General features: G+C 39.7%; 1 protein-coding gene across 19 annotated transcripts in view; it reads left to right on the top strand.

The window, feature by feature from the left end:
• Positions 1-21,687, top strand: part of LOC100676467 (zinc finger protein 596-like) — a 117,633-nt gene that overhangs the window by 81,563 nt on the left and 14,383 nt on the right. For 8 of the 19 annotated variants that reach the window (XM_010601566.3, XM_064272601.1, XM_064272598.1 and 5 more), the window contains 2 exons: positions 13,841-13,924; positions 15,809-15,935. In XM_010601566.3, coding sequence (XP_010599868.2) covers positions 13,916-13,924; positions 15,809-15,935 — 136 coding nt within the window. In that variant the 5' untranslated portion in view covers positions 13,841-13,915. Of the gene's footprint in view, positions 1-9,366; positions 9,454-9,879; positions 10,176-11,450; positions 11,600-13,840; positions 13,925-15,808; positions 15,936-21,687 lie in introns of all 19 variants that reach the window. The other 11 variants (XM_023541433.2, XM_064272599.1, XM_064272592.1 and 8 more) reach the window with 7 other exon arrangements.

The following is a 21,687-nucleotide window of genomic DNA, read 5'->3' as shown; positions in this document are numbered from 1 at the left end:
TGCCGATGCTGCTGGTCCATGTATACTATACAATTTCAGTGTTAACTGTTAGTTCCATCGAGTTGATGCCAACTCATGGGAACCTTATGTATAACAGAAGGAAATATTGTTAGGTTCTGTGCCACCTTCATGATTGTTGATAAGTTTGAGTCCATTGTTGTGACTATTGTGTCAGTAGATCTCATCAAGGATTTCCCTCATTTTCTCTGACCCTCTACCACATACGATGTCCTTTTGTAGCAAGACCTTAGTTTGGGTCTCAACTCCTTAGATAACTGGTTGTCAAAGGTTAAGGCCTCTTGGAATCACCTGGGGACCTTTTAAAACACTGAATGTCTAGGCCACTCTCAAGAACAATTAAATCAGAATCTCTGGTGATGAGACCCAAGTGTCAGAGTAGCATACAAAAGCATTTGAAATCTCCCGTAGGCTGTGTAATGCATTATGAGACACTCTTTTAAAAAATGCAGATAATCACAAGCACATTTCTTAACATTTTAATTTTAAAAACTTTTGTATATTAATTTTAATAAAGGCTTATGTTTCTCACAGTTGTTTTTTCTACTAAATATTTCCGTTACCCAGTTAGGGTCCATGCCATGGAACAGTCGAGCCAAGGAAACATACTCCAAGTCAGAAAGAGTGAGAAAGTTTATTCAGGAGTTGCATACATCACTGGGGGACCCAGCAGCAACACTGGCTGTGTCTATGGAGTCCCAAAGAACAACTTTACATTAGAGCTATGTAGAATTTTACAAGGATTAGAAGTGTCCTTGTAGTCCGAAGATTGCCTGGCTAGAGGAGTTATTTATTACAAGATAGTGACAGAAGAATCTATCAGACTAAAAAATACATGCCAGAACATCTCTTTATCAGGCTAAAGACATAACGTCTCAGACACCTGGGCTCTGATTTCCCTGTGAGGGGTTGTAAGTCGTAGGTGGTCGGACAGAACAAAACAAAACAAATTTATTTGCATCAGATTAAAACAAAGAACAAAGTTATTAGCATTAGGTCCAAACAAAGTCATTTACAGGTATGTGAAGGAGGAGGAAGGCAGAGGAAGGAGAAAAACTTAATAGGTTCATCGTGGCATTAGTTATGTCAAGCTCTCAGTCGCCGTTTTGAAAAAGGAAAAAACATGCTGGGAAATATTAGGATCACATTTCCAACAATATTCAGGAAAAAAAAAAAATAAGGAATTTGAAAAGGAAAACCCTTGAATCCCACTCAGATGTAAGCTTTAGTTCTGAGTAAAAAGGCAATAAAATTATGTAGCACACTTTGATAAGCACTTAAACTTTAGTTTATTTCCCCCTGCAGAAAAGAAAACTAAGGTATAAAATCGGCTTCCTATTTTCCTTAGGATAGTTAGTATCCTTCACATGTTTTAAGAGAATACCATATGGCCTATGCCCTGCCACTCTCTTCCTCCATCCCAGTAATGTGTCTTATTTTTGTCAAATCATTTTTGTTGATGGCAACTTTCCATATTTGTTTATCTCCCTTTTATGTTTAATTCCAGATTTCCTCCAGGGAATTCTATTTCTTTGTCCATGGAGACCCAGTGTGTCTGGTTCCCTGATGTATCTCCAGGACCTAGAACATTTCCTGGTACAAAGAATACACTCAAAAGTATTTATCAAATGACTAAAGAAATGAAACTGTTTTCAAATGACCCTTTGACATTGATTTATCTCTTTGTTTTCCAACATTGTTGGAAGATTTAACTTTTTAATTGTCTTTTAAATCCAATCCAGTTGAACAAGGTCTGTGCCAAAGAATGAGAAGCCCTGACTAGGTTTAATATCTGTGTAGTCAGAGTGTATTCTCTGGAATGCAGTACTGATTAGGTTTATTAATTGTTTTTCTCTCTAGAAAGGCAAAAAAAAAAAAAAAAAAAGTGATTTCGTTTCTCCAGAGAAGAAGCAGCTGGACAGTGCAGGACTTTGGGAGAAGATCAAAGTGCTGCTTTCCTGAGGAACCTTCTTCAGAATCTGTTAGCCTCGCTGAGTTCTCCTAAGAATAAGATATGAGCTAGCCTCACTCCATTCCCTTTTTTAAGTCCTGCCCATTTTCATTTTTTTCTACCAAAGTAATTAGACTTAAAATTTTTAAATTTACTAGTGTCCATTTCTTATTTCCCCGTTTACTTCATTGCTGGAGTATTCACCACCTTCCTTCAAAGAGCAGTATTTAGTGTGACTGTCCTCCTTTCCTGCTACCCCTCTACACCCTCCAATACGATTTAGACCTTGTACACTGAACGTTGTCGGTACCATTGATAGGCAAATTTTCTAAATATTCCGTTACTGGGGAGCCAGGATTCCCAGCCCTGGGAATTGGGGGTTAGGACTCCCAAATTCTCCATCAGACTCAAAGGGTCCTTGTTCACCTCTTACAAGAATGCAGAGAGGAGACAATCACAAAGTTTTTACTCAAGCAGATTTTATTTCACTTTAGGAAAGTAAAAGGAGATGGTGGGGGCTAAGTCTCACAATAGGACTGGGTCACTAAGAGGAGTTATCTAGGGGTTTTTACAGTCAGATAACTAAAGGGGAGGTCATGCATATTCAGCAGGTTTCTTTGAAGGGGCAGGTTCTTTTCTGAATGGCGGTGCATACTAATTAGCCTGCTCACGCATCTGGAATCCAAGATGGAACCTGCTGATATTCAAGATGGAGTCTTCTCAGCAGCTCTTGGCATCACTTATTATGGGATATAGCCAGGCGCACTGATCTTCTGCACTATATTGCCCCCTTTGGTGGGCCAAAGAAGGTCAAACAGCGGTCACAGTTCTCCTGTGCAGGCAAGCCTATAAAGGGGGAAGAGACTAGAAAAACACTAAGAGGGAAGTAAGTCATAGGGTGTTTTAATCTTATCTCATGTTGACAGGATGTGGCTCCTGTTTGCTCAACCTCCAGGTGGTAATCTTTTTTAACAGCTCTTCTGCTATACCAGCAATTAACCCTGTCTGTCTCAGTGTCACTAAAGCTATGGATTTCTTCTTTATACACGAGTCCTCAACAAATTAATTGATTCCTTCTTTCTAGAAGCTGTCTCTCCCTGGTCTCCTAGGTTACAACACTTTCCTGAATTTCTTCTGATTTCTCTGGCCCCTTATTCTTGGTATTTTCAAGTTCTTTCTTCTATATTAAATGTAGGAGATCCTCATTACTCAGTCCCAGCTCCTCCTTTTCTTCTCCCTCAATATTGTTAAAACAAAAATCATATTAAGCCAGTAATAGAAATTGAAGTTTATTTAATATGTTATTTACAAATTAGGCTAACATTTCAACTAGAGTCAAAAATGTTCTGAAGATGAGAGGACCTTGGAACACTCTTACACCAAGTCTTATGGATATTGCCATGGAAAAAGGGCTGGAACAGAACTGATGAACAAATTGTGGTCAGAAAGGATTTTCATACAGCATTGACCTGAAGAACAGTTAAAATAATTACCAATTTACCCTAAACATAATTCCCAGTCTGACCTTTGAAGTCTGTTTTCCAAAACCAAATCCTTCAAAAGAGCACAATGCCCAGGGCAAATTGGTCTTACTAGTTTATCTAGACCATTTTTTGACTCAAAAGTAACTTTTAGGAACTAGTTTTTTCAAGGCTCAAGTTTCAAAAGGACATTTAAGGGCAATGGCCTTGGTGGGTTACCCCAACTTCTGTGAAAGCCAGAAATTGGATTTCAGGGAAATTAAATTGGTTTGTCAATACTCACCATCTAGGCAAATTCTTGTATTCCTTTGACCTAATATATCACCTATTCATAAAACACAACTCTGTAGTCCAAGTCTCACATCTGAGCCCCAGACTTGAACTTAAAATCTCATCTCCACTGGAATGTCTGAGAAGTTCCTCCACTACTTAGGACTTTTGCCAAAATTGCCATTCAGTAATAACCCAAATCTTAAAGAGGAGCCTTAACTATCACCCAGGAGCTTAAAACTTGGAGCAGTTATTAATATAGACATCTTCCTCTCCCCCAGGATAACTGCCTGGAATTAATAGTCTAATCGACTAATCAATGAATGCTAGTCCCTGTACATAGAACATTCTGACCTCTTCTCCCTGTAAACCTCTTAATACCTAGCACTGATTTCTAGGCTAATTCCTACTTATTATCCCTCTGATATATGCAATATAATGTTTCCTCAGATGGGCCTTCTCTGTGCTATCCACAATCATATATCATCTTGTATTCTTTGCTAATCTCATGTCCTTTAGATTCATATAGTGAAATAAAAAAAGTTTTGCTTTATAAAAACAGTGTTCTCTTACCCACAATAGTAAAGGTCATCTTATTAAATGCTAGAAGCCTATGTGTTGTATATTCATAAGTATATACTTTTTAATGCCTGTAGCTATGTCTTGAACTATAACTAACTTTTAGAAGTAGCTTGTCTAGTTTCACATAATTGTATTTAGATGATCAGGCTCACTGGAACACTCGGAACTTTTTTTTTTCCAGAAAACAATCGAAGATTAACAAACATGTCCTGTTTCTAAGACTCCAGAGATCGTCTAATCATGGCTCATTGATCTTGTGATTGTCTCAGGTTCCTATTTAATCTGTGATAATGTTTGAGCACATATTCCTGTCTTATGTTGTTTTTGTTAGGTGCTGTTGAGTTGGTTCTGACTCATAGCGACCCTGTGTACAACAGAATGAAACACTGCCCAGTCCTTCACTATCCTCATAATCGTTACGCTTGAGCCCATTGTTTCAGCTACTGTGTCAGTCCATCTCGTTGAGGTTCTTCCTGTTTTTCTCTGACCCTCTACTTTACCAAGAATGATGATCCTTCTCCGGGGACTGATCCCTCCTGATAACATGTCCAAAGTATGTGAGATGCAGTCTCACCATCCTTGCTTCTAAGGAGCATTCTGGTTGTACCCTTGCCAAGACAGATTTGTTCATTCTTTTGGCAGCCCATGATGTATGCAGTATTCTTTGCCAACACCTTAATTCAAAAGTGTCAGCTTTTCAATATGTATTCTCACATAATTGTCAACGAATCAAAAATTTTTTGTTCAAAGTTCCTGATAAAATTATGCGTAAGTAGCCTGAAATCTTAATTAATCAGAGCACCAATTTACTGGTACTGACCTGCTGCCCAACTTTAAAGTTGTCTGTTAAACCTACTTTAAAAAAAAAAAACATTGCCATCTAGTTGATTCTGACTCACAGTAACCCTATAGGACAGAGGAGAACTGCCCCATAGAGTTTCCAAGGAGCACCTGGTGGATTTGAACTGCCACCCCTTTGGTTAGCAGCCACAGCACTTAACCACTACGCCACCAGGGTTTCCCTAGCAGTCTATTAATGGTGTTCTGAGTTGTTTATTTTGACAATATATTGACACAATTTATAATTTAATCATTGTTTGTTTATTAGATTTTAAATGCATTAAGGTCAGGAAATATAAATTTTCTGAAAACTGTTGTTGTTAGGTGCCGTCGAGTCGGTTCTGACTCATAGCAACCCTGTGCACAACAGAACGAAATACTGCCCGGTCCTGCGCCATCCTCACAGTTGTTGTTATGCTTGAGCTCATTGTTGCAGCCACTGTGTCAGTCCACCTTGTTGAGGGTCTTCCTCTTTTCCACTGACCCTGTACTCTGCCAAGCATGATGTTCTTCTCCGGGGACTGATCCCTTCTGGCAATGTGTCCAAAGTATGTAAGACGCAGTCTTGCCATCCTTGCTTCTAAGGAGCATTCTGGCCGCACCTCTTCCAAGACAGATTTGTTTGTTCTTTTGGCAGTCCATGGTCTATTCAATATTCTTCGCCAACACCACAACTCTAAGGCGTCAACTCTTCTTCGGTCTTCCTTATTCATTGTCCAGCTTTCACATGCATATGATGTGATTGAAAATACCATGGCTTGGGCAGACACGCCTTAGTCTTCAGGGTGACATCTCTGCTCTTCAGTACTTCGAAGAGGTCCTTTGCAGCAGATTTGCCCAGTGCAATGCATCTTTTGATTTCTTGACTGCTCCCTCCATGGTTGATTGTGGATCCAAGTAAAACGAAATCCTTGACAACTTCAATCTTTTCTCCATTTATCATGATGTTGCCCATTGGTCCGGTTGCAGTCAGTTTGATTTCTGTGTGTTCCATCTGGCGAGGTCCATATGTATTGTGGCCGTCTTTGTTGATGAAAGAAGGTGTTTGCAATGAAGAAGTCGTTGGTCTTGCAAAATTCTATCATTCGATCTCCAGCATTGTTTCTATCACCAAGGCCGTATTTTCCAACTACTAATCATTCTTCTTTGTTTCCAGCTTTCGCGTTCCAATCGCCAGTAATTATCAAATGCATCTTGATTGCATGTTTGATCAATTTCAGACTGTAGCAGCTGATAAAAATCTTCTATTTCTTCAGCTTTGGTCCGAGTGGTTGGCGCGTAAATTTGAATAATAGTCGTATTAACAGGTCTTCCTTGTAGGCGTATAGATATTTTCTTATCACTGACAGCGTTGTACTTCAGGATAGATCTTGAAACGTTCTTTTTGACGATGAATGCAACACCATTCCTCTTCGAGTTGTCATTCCGAGCATAGTAGACTATATAATTGTCTGATTCAAAATGGCCAATACCAGTCCATTTCAGCTCACTAATGCCTAGGATATCGATGCTTATGCATTCCATTTCATTTTTGACGATTTCCAATTTTCCTAGATTCATACTTCATACATTCCACGTTCCAATTATTAATGGACGTTTGCAGCTGTTTCTTCTCGTTTTAAGTCTAGCCACATCAGCAAATGAAGGTCCTGAAAGCTTTACTGCATCCACATCATTAAGGTCGACTCTATTTTGAGGAGGCAGCTCTTCCCCAGTCATCTTTTGAGTACCTTCCAACGTGGGGGGCTCATCTTCCAGCAGTATATCAGACAATGGTCTGCTGCTATTCATGAGGTTTTCACTGGCTAATGCTTTTCAGAAGTAGAGTGCCGGGTCCTTCTTCCTAGTCTTTCTTAGCCTGGAAGCTCAGCTGAAACCTGTCCTCCATGGGTAACCCTGCTGGTATCTGAATACTGGTGGCATAGCTTCCAGCACCACAGCAACATACAAGCCCACACAGTACCACAAACTGACAGACATGTGGGTTTTTTTTTTTCCTCAAAACTATATGCCCAATTTTTAGAAAAAGACTAATATATCATCAGATCTCAGTAATATATGAGAAAATAAATCATTTAAGTTTCTTCCTTTTTACCTCTTATAGTCTTCCGTCCCACCCCCTCCCAGTTTCACCAGCAGCACACTATTCCATTACCTAATTCTTAAAATTCTAGTGTACCTTTCTAAATTACTTTATTATGTAGCAGAAGGTTCTTTTATAAACACAAATATAATCGTATCGCTCCCCTGCTTTAAATTTCTCAGTAGGCTCCCGCTAGCCTTACAATAAGCACTTTTGGGTTTTCTATGACCTTCAGGCCTTGGAGTGTACCACCTGCCAAACTCCAGTCCACTTGGACCCTCTCAACTGCATTCCAGCCTTCTTTGGAAGATTACAAGATTCCTTGATTTTCCTAGAACATAGCAAGTTCAGTGCTGTCTCAGCAATGTTTTACTAGTTCCCTCCATCGGGGAAAAAAAAAATCTCTAAACAGGTTTGAATCTCCACAAACATTTCTAAGACTTTGTCTAGCTAAATTTTTCAGGAAAGTCTATGCTAAAATAGCTGTACTTTCCAAGGGAGTTTTCCTGAAGTTCTTCAATACATGTACACAGAGATTCATGGTCACTGTTTTTTTAGGTAATCTCTTCTTAACCAGCCCCGCTCTATAGGACCTTAAGTGTCTGCTTTATTTGCCAGTTGTCTCAGGCTGGGTTCTCTAGAGAAGCAAAACCAGTGAAGTGTGGAGAGGGAGAGAGATTTGTATCAAGGAAATGGCTCACGCACTTGTAGAGGCTGCGAAGTCCCAAGTCCATGGGTCAGGCTGGAGACTTCTCCTGACTCATGTAGCTTCAGGGCCGGCGAACCCAAGATTGGCAGGTCAGACAACAGGCCTCTGACTCACAGGTTACAGAGGCTGACAGATCCCAAGATTGGCTCAGAGACTGCATAGGCTGATGAATTTCAAGGTGGTGGGAAAGCTGCTAGCTCAAGTCCCAAGAACTGAAGGTTAGATGAACAGGAGGTGTCTGTAGGATCTGGAGAAAGCAAAAAGTCCTGCAACCTTGCCAGAAATTCCACCTATATTGGATGCAGGCCATACCCTCGAAGAAGCTCTTTTTCAACTGATTGGCACCTCACAGCATATCCCATCATGGAGGTGATCACATTATATCAGATCTCATCATAGGGGTGTTTACATCATTTTCAACTGCCAAACTACATCGTAACTGCCAGACCACTGAGAATCATGTCCCAGCGAAGTTTGACACACAGCCTTAATGATCATGCCAGTGTGACTCCACTCCCTGGGCCAGGTCTGGCTCAGAGTTGACCTGAAACATGTATTCATTTATGACAAAAAGAGATCATCACTTATCTCAACAGCATTGCAGTGTACCTATGCTTAAAAGATATAAGAACATAGAAGAAAAACATGAAATTGAATTATTGATCACCTTAGATGCTTACTATTAAAATAATACATAACACTTTTTTTAATCTCAAAAGAGTGAATTCAGAAAAAGAAAATGACAAAAATATTCCATGTGAGATTAAAATCCTATACCTAAAATGAAAATATATAGCATGATTTTTCTTCAGAAATAATATATTTTTCTATATCTAAAGAGTTACACTAGTATTTTTAAATATATAGGTTTTTTTTTTGAAAATTATTTAAAATATATCCTAATCATACTAAATTCAATAATACAACTAGATCATTTACTCTGGGAATGCCTAATATTTTGAAGCTTGTAGGGTTTTACATTTCTTAGGATATCAGCTAAATCTGACTTGAGGAGACCTACATGGGTTGGTCTTTCTTTTCCTTGGTGGTAAAATATGCACATTCTAGAACTCAGGAAAATATTTTTCCTTGAAGATAAATACATACAACCAACATTCTTAGAAATAAATGATCAAGATGGTTCCTCTTCCAACAGATCTCTACAGTATTGTCTACAACAACCAAAATCCACAAAACAGTGAGATCTCCAGGAAAAGGCTTGAGGGTTTCTTTTGAAACCTTTAGAAGGATGACAAAATTAAAAGACATATTCTCTTTTCTGTGATTGCAACTACGTGATTTACCTCATGAAAAGGAAATGGCTTTGTTAAAAGGGTATACTTTAATTAGGTGTTTCTTGATTGGCATCTAAGTTAATCAGGTGTTTCAACTGCATAAAAAGAGCCCACCATCAAAATGTTGTTTTATCTAGACAGAAAGATGTCCTGAACTCCAGAGTGTGGCACAGCCACTTCAATAAAGACCTAGCTTCATTGGCTCTCTATCTATTTGAGTTGTGGTAAGTACTGGAGAAAATTTTCACCAGGAGAGACAAAAGTGGGTGCACTGCTGTCAAGTTGATTCCAACTCATAGTGACCCTGTAGAACAGAGTAAAACTGCCCTATAGGGTTTCCAAGGCTGTAAATCTTTACAGAAGTAGACTGCCACATCTTTCTCCTGTGGAGCGGCTGGTGGGTTTAAACCACTGACCTTTTGGTTAGCAGCTGAGCACTTTAACCACTGCATCACCAGGGCTCCTCCAGGAAGGACAGATCTCCTTTATTTTGAAAATGAATTTTTAATTGGAAGATAATTGTTTAATCTCATTGTAGACATCTGAGGGCAGGTTAGGTGATTTTGAACATGGGATTGGTGATCTTAGTAAGTCAGGGTGTGAGGGGGATGTGACAAGATGGTGACTGCACTTTCATTTTGATTCTGAAGGAAGAAACGAGAGCAGGAGGTGCATGTTTCAAGATGGAAGAGACATGAGTTTCAATGATGAAGAGGAGGACTGTGAAGAGAGGGAGAGGTTGCTGATAGAAGACGTGCATTTCTAATCATCAATAATATAGTTCCCTACTGAATTGTGTGCATAAATACGTACCAGTTGGCTCAAAATTACAAGCAGTGATAAGACTGCTGGGATGAGGACTCTGATCTGATCTGATTGTGTTGTACACAGATGATACTTAAACAGCGTTGACAATTGAAAGCTGTTACTGTTATTTATATAGAAGGTAAAACAATAAAAACAGATTGCTTATAGAAAGCAAATAGTAAGCAACAGGAACGGATTTGAGGTGAACCAGTGCCCTGCATCCCTACGGGTACCACATTTAACATCACAGAAGAGGAACCCACTTAAGTCTAAAAAGGACCCATGTCCATTTTTTGCCACTGGGCGGGCATGCCATGGACCAAGTTTCAGGAGATACCTATTTCAGCAGATGTGGTGTCACGTCAGGTCTTGTGCAGCATGGCTGTTTTGTTCTCTGTCTCCTTCTGTGGCTTTTCTTGGCCAGGTCTTGTCCCCTGTGTTTGTTGGTATAGTTCTCAACCCGCAGCTTTGGGACAACCATGGGCCAGTGCCAGGGTTAGGCCGGCATTATGACGGGTCTCAAGGCAGAACTTTTACAGGCAACTCCTATACATCTGCCCAAGCCTGCGCTCCATTGATGACCACCTGTCCAGCGGTGCCCAGCTCCCTTGGAGACCTCTTGCCCAGAGTGCCCATCTCCACTCCACTCCACTCCAACTCACCCAGTGCTGCCACCTTCTCCATGGACTGACTGCCCATCGCTGCCATCTGTCAGCCTTGTTCCTGCCACTTGTACTGCTGCCACCATTTCTTTGCCCTCTTGGCTTTGCTGTGCTTGCTGCACTTTCTCTTGGTGTTCAGTGTTATCAGCTCAGTGTTACAGCCCTTGATCAGTATTACAGCTCTTTTATTTGGGACTAGACTAGCAGGTTCTCAGCACAGGGGCCCCAGGTCCAAAGGACACGCTCCTCTCAAGACTCTTGTTGATAGGAGGTCCCAAAAACTTCTATGATTGGCCAGTTATAATGGAGCACTCCTTGTTAATTCCAGGGCATGGCTCTCATAAACCAGCCATCCCTTAGATAGATCGTAAATTGACCAATCGTACTGGGTGAATTTGCAAAACTGTTATGGGGACAGTAAAACAACCAATCCCTGCAAGCCACTTATGTGGATGGTACACCCCCCAATCCCTGCAAACTGCTTATGTGGCTAGCAAACCAACCAATCATTTTGGTGGAATTACAAACCCAGGTTTAGAAAAGCCACATAAAAGAAAACCCATTGCAACACACTTATAAAACAGGAAAGACGGGCTCAACTGGAAACATTGGACTTAACCAGGGATAGAGATGACTCTTCAATTTAATATAAGGAATAGCCAATGGACGTGGATGGATGCAAAAATACTTGTAGATATTTTGGTGATAAACTGTGATAATCTGTTAAATTATGTCATTCTTGTGGTTTGTAGGAGTTAACCCCATCTGTGGAGAAGATTTAAATTATGGGGCATGGAAAATGATTTCATTAGCAAGACATGGTAGAATCGTCAGATATATTTGAAAGACACTAGGAGTGGTACTCTTCTTAGACCATCAGATGCAGTCATGGAAGGGTCAGGTATTTAGTGTCATCCTCTATTGGCTTCTTAGCACATGTCATAAATTGTGACAAGGACATAAGAAAAGTAAAAGTGAAGAGAAATGGAGACTGATTTTTGGGAACTAAGCCAATGATTAAGTTCCCATAAGCCAGGAGAACCTGGCCACGGGGTGTAATTTTGTGAAAAAGCAAGGAGACTTGGTTGTAATAACAAGCTGGGGCCTCAGATTATTGATGTGAGTGGTGACCGTCCAAGTAAAACCTAGGCGTAGTGTACAACTATTAAGTAATTTGAACCTTGGCAGAGCAAATTGAAATTCTAGCCAGGTCATTTTCTAGCCAAGTAATTTTGTCATATTACCAAAGGTTTCTGAACCTCTGTTAAACTGAAAGAGTTTGTTAAATTACTACTGAATAAACCATAATCTAAAGGGTTACCGTAAGGGTTTAAATGAGCAAATTATTTGATTCCCTGGGCCCAGAGTCACATTTATTAAAAACTTTACTTTTTTTTTTTCCAATTTTCTGGGCCAAAGGTAAAAATCAGTGAATTAATCCTATTTCTTTTTTATGAAACACTGTTATCATTTGTCCATGTAATACATTTAATTATTATGTTTTAGGGGAGAATTTACAGTTTATAAATGCTTTCACACACATACACACACACATAATGAAATGTAGGGATGCTGCAGCTAATGATGATTAATACGGGACAGGAGGACATCACCTACAACTTATTAAAATAACAGATGGAGCAATTTGACTTCTTCCTAAACTCTTTTATACTTTCTGTGCCTTATGGCCCAGTGGGGGCTGTGGGACCTGACAGTAATTATTGTGACCCATATACCCCTGATACTTCGTCATGCAGGGGATTTTAAGGGCTAGATTTCCGGGATGAATGCCATTGATTGTCCAAATGAAATGTCAGTGAGCTGATGCATAGTCAGAGGTCGCTGTCTAACGAATCCCACCTTCTTGCCGACACCAAGTTTTGCCAAGCCAGTACAGAGAGGCTGGTCCAAAAATCTCAACTTTCCCTTCCCTGGTTAGTTCTGACACCAGCTGCCCCACACAGCCCTTTCTGTCATACCCAGTTGCCTGGGATTAGGTCAGGGGAGATCAGCTGCAAGCTAGGAAATCTACATGATTCCTTCCACTTCAGACCCGTCAGTCCCTTCCCTCTCTCTCTCATCCATAGCCACTGGAGGGCTAGGTCAGAGTACGCAAATAAAAGGACACAGTCCTTCAGACTGCCAGTTAGGCGGATGTGAGGCCCTGCTGGCTCTCACTGCCCCGTAGGTCCCGTAATTCATTGTAACAACTCACCAAATGCAGAGGCAAAAGGCTGTCTTTAGCAGGGAAAAAGAATATAAATGAGACGCTTAGGGCGTCTGGAAGGGGCCCCTGCACAGAGTTTCCTTGCCTCCAGAGGACATCACCCTCAAAAACAGAATGGCCGCTGTCTTTGACCCAGAAACTCCCTTGAGTCCCTCTCTTCCCAAGCCTTTATCGCCTTCAGGTCGGCCATGATCTTTTGTGAGGCGTAGTCAGTGTCTTCCCCCAGGTGGTCTGGCTCTTGGGATCCCAGAACAAAGGGCCAAATTGCTTTCTGCACTTCACAGTTGATCAGTGCCATCATAAAATAAATTCTTAAGTTGCTTGGTTTATATGCAGATTCATGGGGGCCAGATCTTAAAGTTAGGGTTGAGGGAGTAATCTAGAAGAAACTCTTATGTGGAGAGTCAAAATGATTCAGGGCAAGTATATCTAGAGGAATGGGCAAGGAAGAGGAGGAATGGTGTGAGGCTCCTGAGAGCTGGGCTGGATGCTGGAGAACCACTGCTGGAGCATAAACTAAGAATAGTGAAACCTAGGAAATACCATAGTATTTATCTGGGTGTGGAGACCAAAACCTATATGCGTTGTGAGTCAGGAATTCCTATGTTTTGGAATTAGGGAGGGAATTGAAAACCTCTGAACACCGTGGGACGTTAACTTATAAAACTCAGGGAGCTTCCTATTCTTACGTGTAAGATAATCTGTGTTCACATCTTTTTTATTGGACACGGTAACAATAGTCTCCTTTGTTTTGACCAAGGGAGACGAGAGTCTTCTCCCTTTCTCTTAAAGCACAGTGCAAGTTCCTGTTGTCTGGACTGGGGATTACTCTCAGGTGAAGGTCTGGGGTTTCATGATGATAGGTCTGGTTATTGTGGACAAGACGAGTCTCATGGCTTCTTTTTCCATCCTCAGCTTTGCCTGCTTAGTGCTTGGACTCTTGGTGAGTGAAAACCCAGAGGAAGACCACTGGCAGCTGAGCTATTGACAATGCAACTGGTGAGTAGGGAATTCTACTGAAATTGCACATCTGTTGCCAGCAGATGGACAGATTTCTCATTTTGGCCTGACTCTTCTGAATGCACCCATGAATTGTTCCAAGTGTCTTAGCTCTGATAAGTGTACTCAGAACTCTAGGATGTTTATGTTGGTTCAGGGTCTCACGGAAGTAATCTTTTGCCAGCATTTACACTAATTTGTTCTAACCTCCAATAAATCTGCATATTCACAGAAGAGATAAGAGAGGTTTTCTTTTTCTCATTCAGCCATGGCCTCTTTGGGGAAATAATTCACTCGTTGGCCACATTATTGGCTGTAAAGTTTAGGATTGTGGTGAATATAAGAGATAGAGATGAGTGAGAGCAAAACTTTATACTCCTGGAGGGAGCCAGGTGTTTCAGCAGGTGAGGTCAACCAATCCAGTGTCACAGGTGCTGGAGCGTGGGCTCTACAATGTTGAGGGGAGCCCCAGAGAGAGTTAGGCCAGAGAATGCAATGAGGAATCATTTATTTCCTCAATTTTAAACTTATTAATGTGTTGATGGACTATATGTGAATATTTTTAAAACTTATAAAAAAAGATAACAAAAGTTTTCATTATCAGTCTTGTCCCCAGTCATCCATTTTCCTTCTTTGTAAATAACTTTTATTCAAATTCGATAAGTGAAAACAAACATAAAAAACCGGTTGCTGTTGAGTCAGTTCTGACCCATAGTGACACTATAAACCAAAACAAGCCAAACCGAGTGCCGTCGAGTCGATTCTGTCTCATAGCGACCCTATAGGACAGAGTAGAACTGCCCCACAGAGTTTCCAAGGAGCGCCTGGCAGATTCGAACTGATGACTTTTTGGTTAACAGCTGTAGCACTTAACCAACATGCCACCAGGGTTTCCCATAGCAACCCTATATTTCCATAATTTTGGCTGTGCATTCAGGATAGGGGGTATAGTAGTTCAGTTAATTTTAGACCTTTTGAAATTTTGAGGAACCAAAGAGATCAGAGCCAATCACAAGGGCTTTTTTTTTTTTTTTTTCAAACCCTCGAACATAGAGACAAGATGAAGATACAAGAGACACAGTAAAAACTGGTGAGAAAATTGAGAATGAGGGGCCTGATTCTACAGGAAAGGTCAGATTAGGACTGCCCTTCAGTACAGTCTTCTGAACCATCTGTCCTTGTACTTTATAATGAACACATGAGTTGTGCAGAGTTGAGAGAAGGAACATCTCCTGATCCCAAGTTTTTTATGAAACTTGTGCAGTTCTGCAGAATGCTAGACATTACTTCAAGGATGCCTGCCATTTTAACGAGTAAGAGGCCTAGGACTTGTATTTAACAAGTGTTTGCTAGATAGGAGGCACTTTATACACTAGCACATAGGATCTTTTAAAAACTTGTAGTAGGTTGTTAAACCATTTTATAGATGAGGAGACTGAGGTCCTTTAGGGGAATAATCTAACCACTAACTTGGTTAAAATGTCAGACCATAGATATTGCTTGTCTTGTGATAAGTCTGTAGATTTACTTGGAATTGGTGGAGAAGAGTTGTAGTTGTGAATTCTCAGGCACAGATTTTATAATTTTCAGTCTGGATGTCATAATTACAACTTATTGGAAAATTTCCTGGTTATATCCCACTACAACTCATGTGATTTACTTTATAAGAAGATTTTTACAGATTCAGAGTGTTTTTGTGTTTGTTAGTGCATCTGGAAGGCAGATGCTGGGCAAACACTGAGAATGATATGACTGGAACTCAAGTACAGTTTGAACTTTCTGTACACATAGCCCCTACTTCTTCAGTACTGTCATCTCGAACACCCTGCTGTGGCTATTGAAAGGGATGGACCTATTTGACCCAGAATGTCCATGATGTTTTAGGAATCAGTGACCTTCAAAGATGTAGCTGTAGACTTCACCCAGGAAGAGTGGGCCCTGCTGGACACATCCCAGAGAAAGCTATTTAGAGAAGTGATGATGGAAAGCATTGATCACTTGGTCTTTGTGGGTGAGTGTCTAAACATTTATCTATCTGTCTATATCTATCCATGTGTTCCATAAGTACCTAGAACAGCTTCCCAATATCTCACTTCAATCTCTGTCCTGACTCTTTCATATTGCTTACAACTCCCTCAAAGATATTTATTTCCTTTTTATATACATCTGGTTTGTCACACCACTAAAATTTAATCTTACTGAAACAATTTCATGTCATTCTTGTTACTCAAATTCCAGAACTCAGAACAGTGCTGGGAACTTAATGATTATGTTTTGAATGGATAAATAAATTGATTATATGTTTTTTGTATAATTATTCCACCCCAAGGATTATGCTCAGGCTTCGGACCATGGTTGTAAAAATAACATATATTATGTCCCATGTGGAACTTAGATTGTTTTGGTGGAGTTTATGCTTATTGGGGTTATTTTTAAAATTGTAATTAACGACAGTAAACCCAGAAACCAAGCCCACTGAGTCAATTTTGACTCATAGTGACACTATGAGTAGAACTGCCCTATAGGGTTTCTAAGGCTATAAATCTTTAAAGAAGTAGATCTTTCTCCTGTGGAACAGCTGGTGGGTTTGAACCACCAACCTTTTGGTTAGCAGCCAAGCGTTTTAATCACTGTAAAACATAGTTTCTCCTTGATTGAATAGACTGAGAACTCTATAGTCTGTCTTTGAACTTGGGCATGGGCATTGTATGAAAAAAAAATTAAGAAAACAATTCCTTTGGCAATAACATCTAAAAGAATAAAATGCCTAGGAATAAATCTAACTAGGATGTAGAGGACTTACATAATGAAAACTATAAAACACAGATGCAGGAGACTAAAACAGACCTGTTTAAATGGAAAGATACTCCATGCTCCTGGATTGGAAGACTTAAATATCATAAAAATGTCAGTACTACCCAAAGTGATTTAAAGGTTCAATGCAGTCTCAATCAAAATTTCAACAGCATGTTTTACAGGAATGGAAGAACTAAGTCTCACCTTTATATAGAAAGACAAGAGGCCCCAAATACCAGAACAGTTTTTAAGAACAACAACAAGTAGGAGACCTCACACTTGCCAGTATCAAAACATACTATACAGCCATAGTAACCCAAACACATAGACCTGTTGACCAGTGGAACAGAATTGAGAAACCAGAAATTGATCCGTACATCTGTGGTCAACTGATTTTTGACAAGAGTGCTAAGTCCGTTCAATGGGAAAGGAACAGACTCGTCAACAAATAGTGCTGGCAAGATTGAATTTCCATATGCAGAAAAATAAAGCAAGATGCATACCTCACACCATACACAAAAACAAATTCAAACTGGATCAAGGACCTAAATTTTAAGTCTAAAACAGTAAAGTTCCTGGAAGAAAACACAGAGGCGAAAATAGGGGACCTAATGATTTTTAATGATAAATTATCAAATACAACAAATCACAAGCAGCAGAAGACAAAGTAGACAACTAGAACCTCACAAAAGTTAAATACTTGTGTTCATCAAAAGATTTTATCAGTTCCTCAACATGATTAAGGGCATTTATGAAAAAGCAACACCAACATTATACTCAATGGAGAAAGACAGAACTTTCCCCTTGAAAACAGGAACAAGCCAAAGATGGCCATTCTTACCATTCCTATTCAGTATTGTATTGGAAATCCTAGCCAGGGCAATACAGCAAGAAAAAGAAATAAAAGGTATTCAGATTGGAAAGTAAGAGGTAAACTATCTCTATTCACAGACGACATGATCCTATACATAGAAAGTCCCAAAGAATCTACCAAAAAGATTCTAGAATTTATGGAGGAATTGACCAAAGTTTTCAGGATACAGGGTCAACACACAAACATCACTTGGGTTTCTATACATCATCAATGTGAAATCTGAACAGAAGATTAAGAAAACAACTCCATTTACAATAACATCTGAAAGAATAAAATATCTAGGAATAAATTTTTTAAGGATGTGAAAGACTTACACAATCTAAGTTATAGAACACTGCTAAAAGAGACTAAAGAAGACTGAAATAGATGGAGGGATGTTCCATGTTCATGAAATGGAAGACTCAGATAAGATGTCAATACTACCCAAAATGATACAGATACAACACAATCCCAATCAAAATTCAAACAGCATTTTTTACAGAAACGGGAAAACTAATCCTCAGCTTTGTATGGAAAGACAAGAGGTCCCAAATAGCCAAAGCAATTTTAAGGAAGAATGAAATAGGAGGCCTCACACTTCTTGACTTTAAAAACATACAGATACAGTAATTAAAACTGCCTGTACTTGTTTAATGATAGACACATTTGCCAATGGAATAGACTTGAAAACCCAGAAATAAATCCAAACATCTATGGTTGATTGATTTTTGACACGGGAACCAAATCCATTTAATGAGGAAGAAACAGTCTCTTCAACAAATGGTGTGGGCAAAACTAGATTTCCACATACAGAAAAATGAAACAAGATCCATATTTCATACCATACACAAAAACTAATTCAAAATTAATCAAGTACCTAAATATTAAATCCAAAACCGTTAAGTTTTGGGGAGAAAATACAGAGCAAAGCCTTGAGACCTAGTTTTCTTCAATGATAGATTGTCAAACACAACAACAAATGCACCAGCAACAGAAAACAAAATAGATAACTGGGACCTCATAAAAGTTAAATACTTATGTTCATCAAAAGACTTTGTCAGCCCACAGTCTCCAGAAAAAACAAAATAATGAAAATCAGAGCAGAAATAAATGGATAACAGAAAAGCAGTAGAATCAACAAGACTAGAAGCCAGTTTTTTTAAAGGATTAATAAAATTGGCAAACCACTGGCCAAATTGACAGAAGAAAAACAGGAGAAGATGCAAATAACCCGAGTAAGAAATGGGATGGGTGACAGTCCAACAGAACCAACTGAAATAAAGTGTCATAACAGACTACTATGAAGAATTGTGCTCCAACAAATTTGAGAACCTAGAGAAAATAGACAAAAATCTAGAAACACACCACCTACCTAAACTAACACAAATTGAGGTAGAAATTTTGAATAGACCCATAACAAAAGAAGAAATTGAAGGTGTCATTTAAACAACAACAACAAAAAAAACGCTCAAGGAAAAAAGCCCTGGTCCAGGCAGCTTTACTGGAGAATTCTACCAAACATCCAGAGAAGAGTTGACACCAATTTGACTCAGACTATTCGAGAACATAGAAAAGGAAGGAATACTTCCGAACTCATTCTGTGAAGCCAGCATAATCCTAATACCAAAGCCAGGCAAGGACTGCACTAAAAAAGAAAACTACAGATCAATAGCCTTCATGAACATAGATGCAAAAATTCTAAACAGAATTCTAGCCAATAAAATACAACAGCATATCAAAAAAATAATGCATCACAACCAAGTGGGATTCCTACCAGGCATGCAAAGTTGGTTCAACATTGGAAAATCAACGTAATCCACCACATAAATAAAACAAGAATCACAAGACAAGGCATTTGATAGTGTCCAGCACCCATTTCAGAGAAAAACTCTCAGCAAAATAGGAATAGGAAGGAAATTCTTCAACATCACAAAGGAAATTTATACAAAACCAACAGCCAACATTATCCTCAACAGAGGGAGTCTGACAGCATTCTCCCTGAGAACGAGGACCAGACAGGGATGCCATTTATCACCACTCTTACTCAGCATTGTACTGGAAATCCTAGCAAGTGCAATAAAGCAAGAAAAGGAAATAAGAGCATCCAAATTGGTAAGGAAGAAGTAAAACTATCCCTATTCGCAGATGATATGATTCTATACATAGAAAATCCTAAGGACTCCGCAAGAAAACTATTGGAACTAATAGAAGCATTCAGCAAAGTTGCAGGATACAAGATTGTTGTTATTGTTGTTAGGTGCCGTCAAGTCAGTTCTGACTCATAGTGACCCTATGCACAACAGAACGAAACACTGCCCGGTCCTGAGCCATCCTCACAGTCGTTATGCCTGAGATCATTGTTGCAGCCACTGTGTCAATCACCTTCATTGAGGGTCTTCTTCTTTTCAGCTGACCCTGTACTCTGCCAAGCATTATGTCCTTCTCCAGGGACTGATCCCTCCTGACAACATGTCCAAAGTATGTAAGATGCAGTCTTGCCATCCTTGCCTCTAAGGAGCATTCTGGCTGTACTTCTTCTAAGACAGATTTGTTCGTTCTTTGGCAGTCCATGGTATATTACAATATTCTTCGCCAGCACCACAATTCAAAGCCATCAATTCTTCTTCCGTCTTCCTTACTCATTGCCCAGCTTTCACATGCCTACGATGCGGTTGAAAATACCATGGCTTGGGTCAGGTGCACCTTAGCCTTCAAGGTGACTTCTTTTCCCTTCAACACATTAAAGATGTCCTTTGCAGCAGATTGACCCACTGCACTGCGTCTTTTGATTTCTTGACTGCTGCTCCCATGGCTCTTGATTGTGGATCCAAGTAAAATGAAATCCTTGACAGCTTCAGTCTTTTCTCCATTTATCACGATGTTGCTCATTGGTCCAGTTGTGAGGATTTTTGTTTTCTTTATGTTGAGGTGCAAACCATACTGAAGGCGGTGGTCTTTGATTTTCACTGCTAAGTGCTTCAAGCCCTCTTCACTTTCAGCAAGCAAGTTTGTGTCATCTGCATAACGCAGGTTGTTAATGAGTCTTCCTCCAATCCTGATGCCCCGTTCTTCTTCATATAGTCCAGCTTCTCATATTATTTGCTCAGCATACAAATTGAATAGGTATGGTGAAAGAATGCAACCATGACACACACCTTTCCTGACTTTAAACCAATCAGTATCCCCTTGTTCTGACCGAACAACTGCCTCTTGATCTATGTAAAGGTTCCTCGTGAGCACAATTAAGTGTTCTGGAATTCCCAGCCTTCGCAACATTATCCATAATTTGTTATGATCCACACAGTCGAATGCCTTTGCATAGTCAATAAAACACAGGTACACATCCTTCTGGTATTCTCTGCTTTCAGCCAGGATCCATCTGACATCAGCAATGATATCCCTGGTTCCACGTCCTCTTCCGAAACCGGCCTGAATTTCTGGCAATTCCTTGTCGATATACTGCTACAGCCATTTTTGAATGATCTTCAGCAAAATTTTGATTACATGTGATATTAATGATATTGTTCTATAATTTCCACATTCAGTTGGATTACTTTTCTTGGGAATAGGCATAAATATGGATCTCTTTCAGTCAGTTGGCCAGGAAGGTGTCTTCCATATTTCTTGGCATAGACGGGTGAGCACCTCCAGCGCCGCATCTGTTTGTTGAAACATCTCAATTGATATTCCATCAATTCCTGAAGACTTGTTCTTCGCCAATGCCTTCAGAGCAGCTTGGACTTCTTCCTTCAGTTCCATCGGGGTCCTGATCATATGCCACCTCTTGAAATGGTTGAACATCGACTAGTTCTTTTTGGTATAATGACTGTATATTCCTTCCATCTTTGATGCTTCCTGTGTTGTCTTAATGTTTTCCCCGTAGAATCCTTCACTATTGCAACTCGAGGCTTGAATTTTTTCTTCAGTTCAGATACAAGATTACCCAACCCACCCAGTGCTGTGGATACAAGATGAGCATACAAAAATTAGTTGGATTCCTCTACATCAACAAAGAGAACTGTGAAAAGGAAATCATGAAAACAATACCATTTACCAAAAAAAAAAAAGACAAAATACTTATGAATAAATCTACCAAGGACTTAAAAGACTTATA

The sequence above is a fragment of the Loxodonta africana genome, chromosome 19, assembly GCF_030014295.1.
Source record: "Loxodonta africana isolate mLoxAfr1 chromosome 19, mLoxAfr1.hap2, whole genome shotgun sequence".
NCBI classification, from domain to species: domain Eukaryota; kingdom Metazoa; phylum Chordata; class Mammalia; order Proboscidea; family Elephantidae; genus Loxodonta; species Loxodonta africana.
Note: the sequence above shows the minus strand (reverse complement) of the source record. Positions and strands in the feature narration are given on the sequence as shown.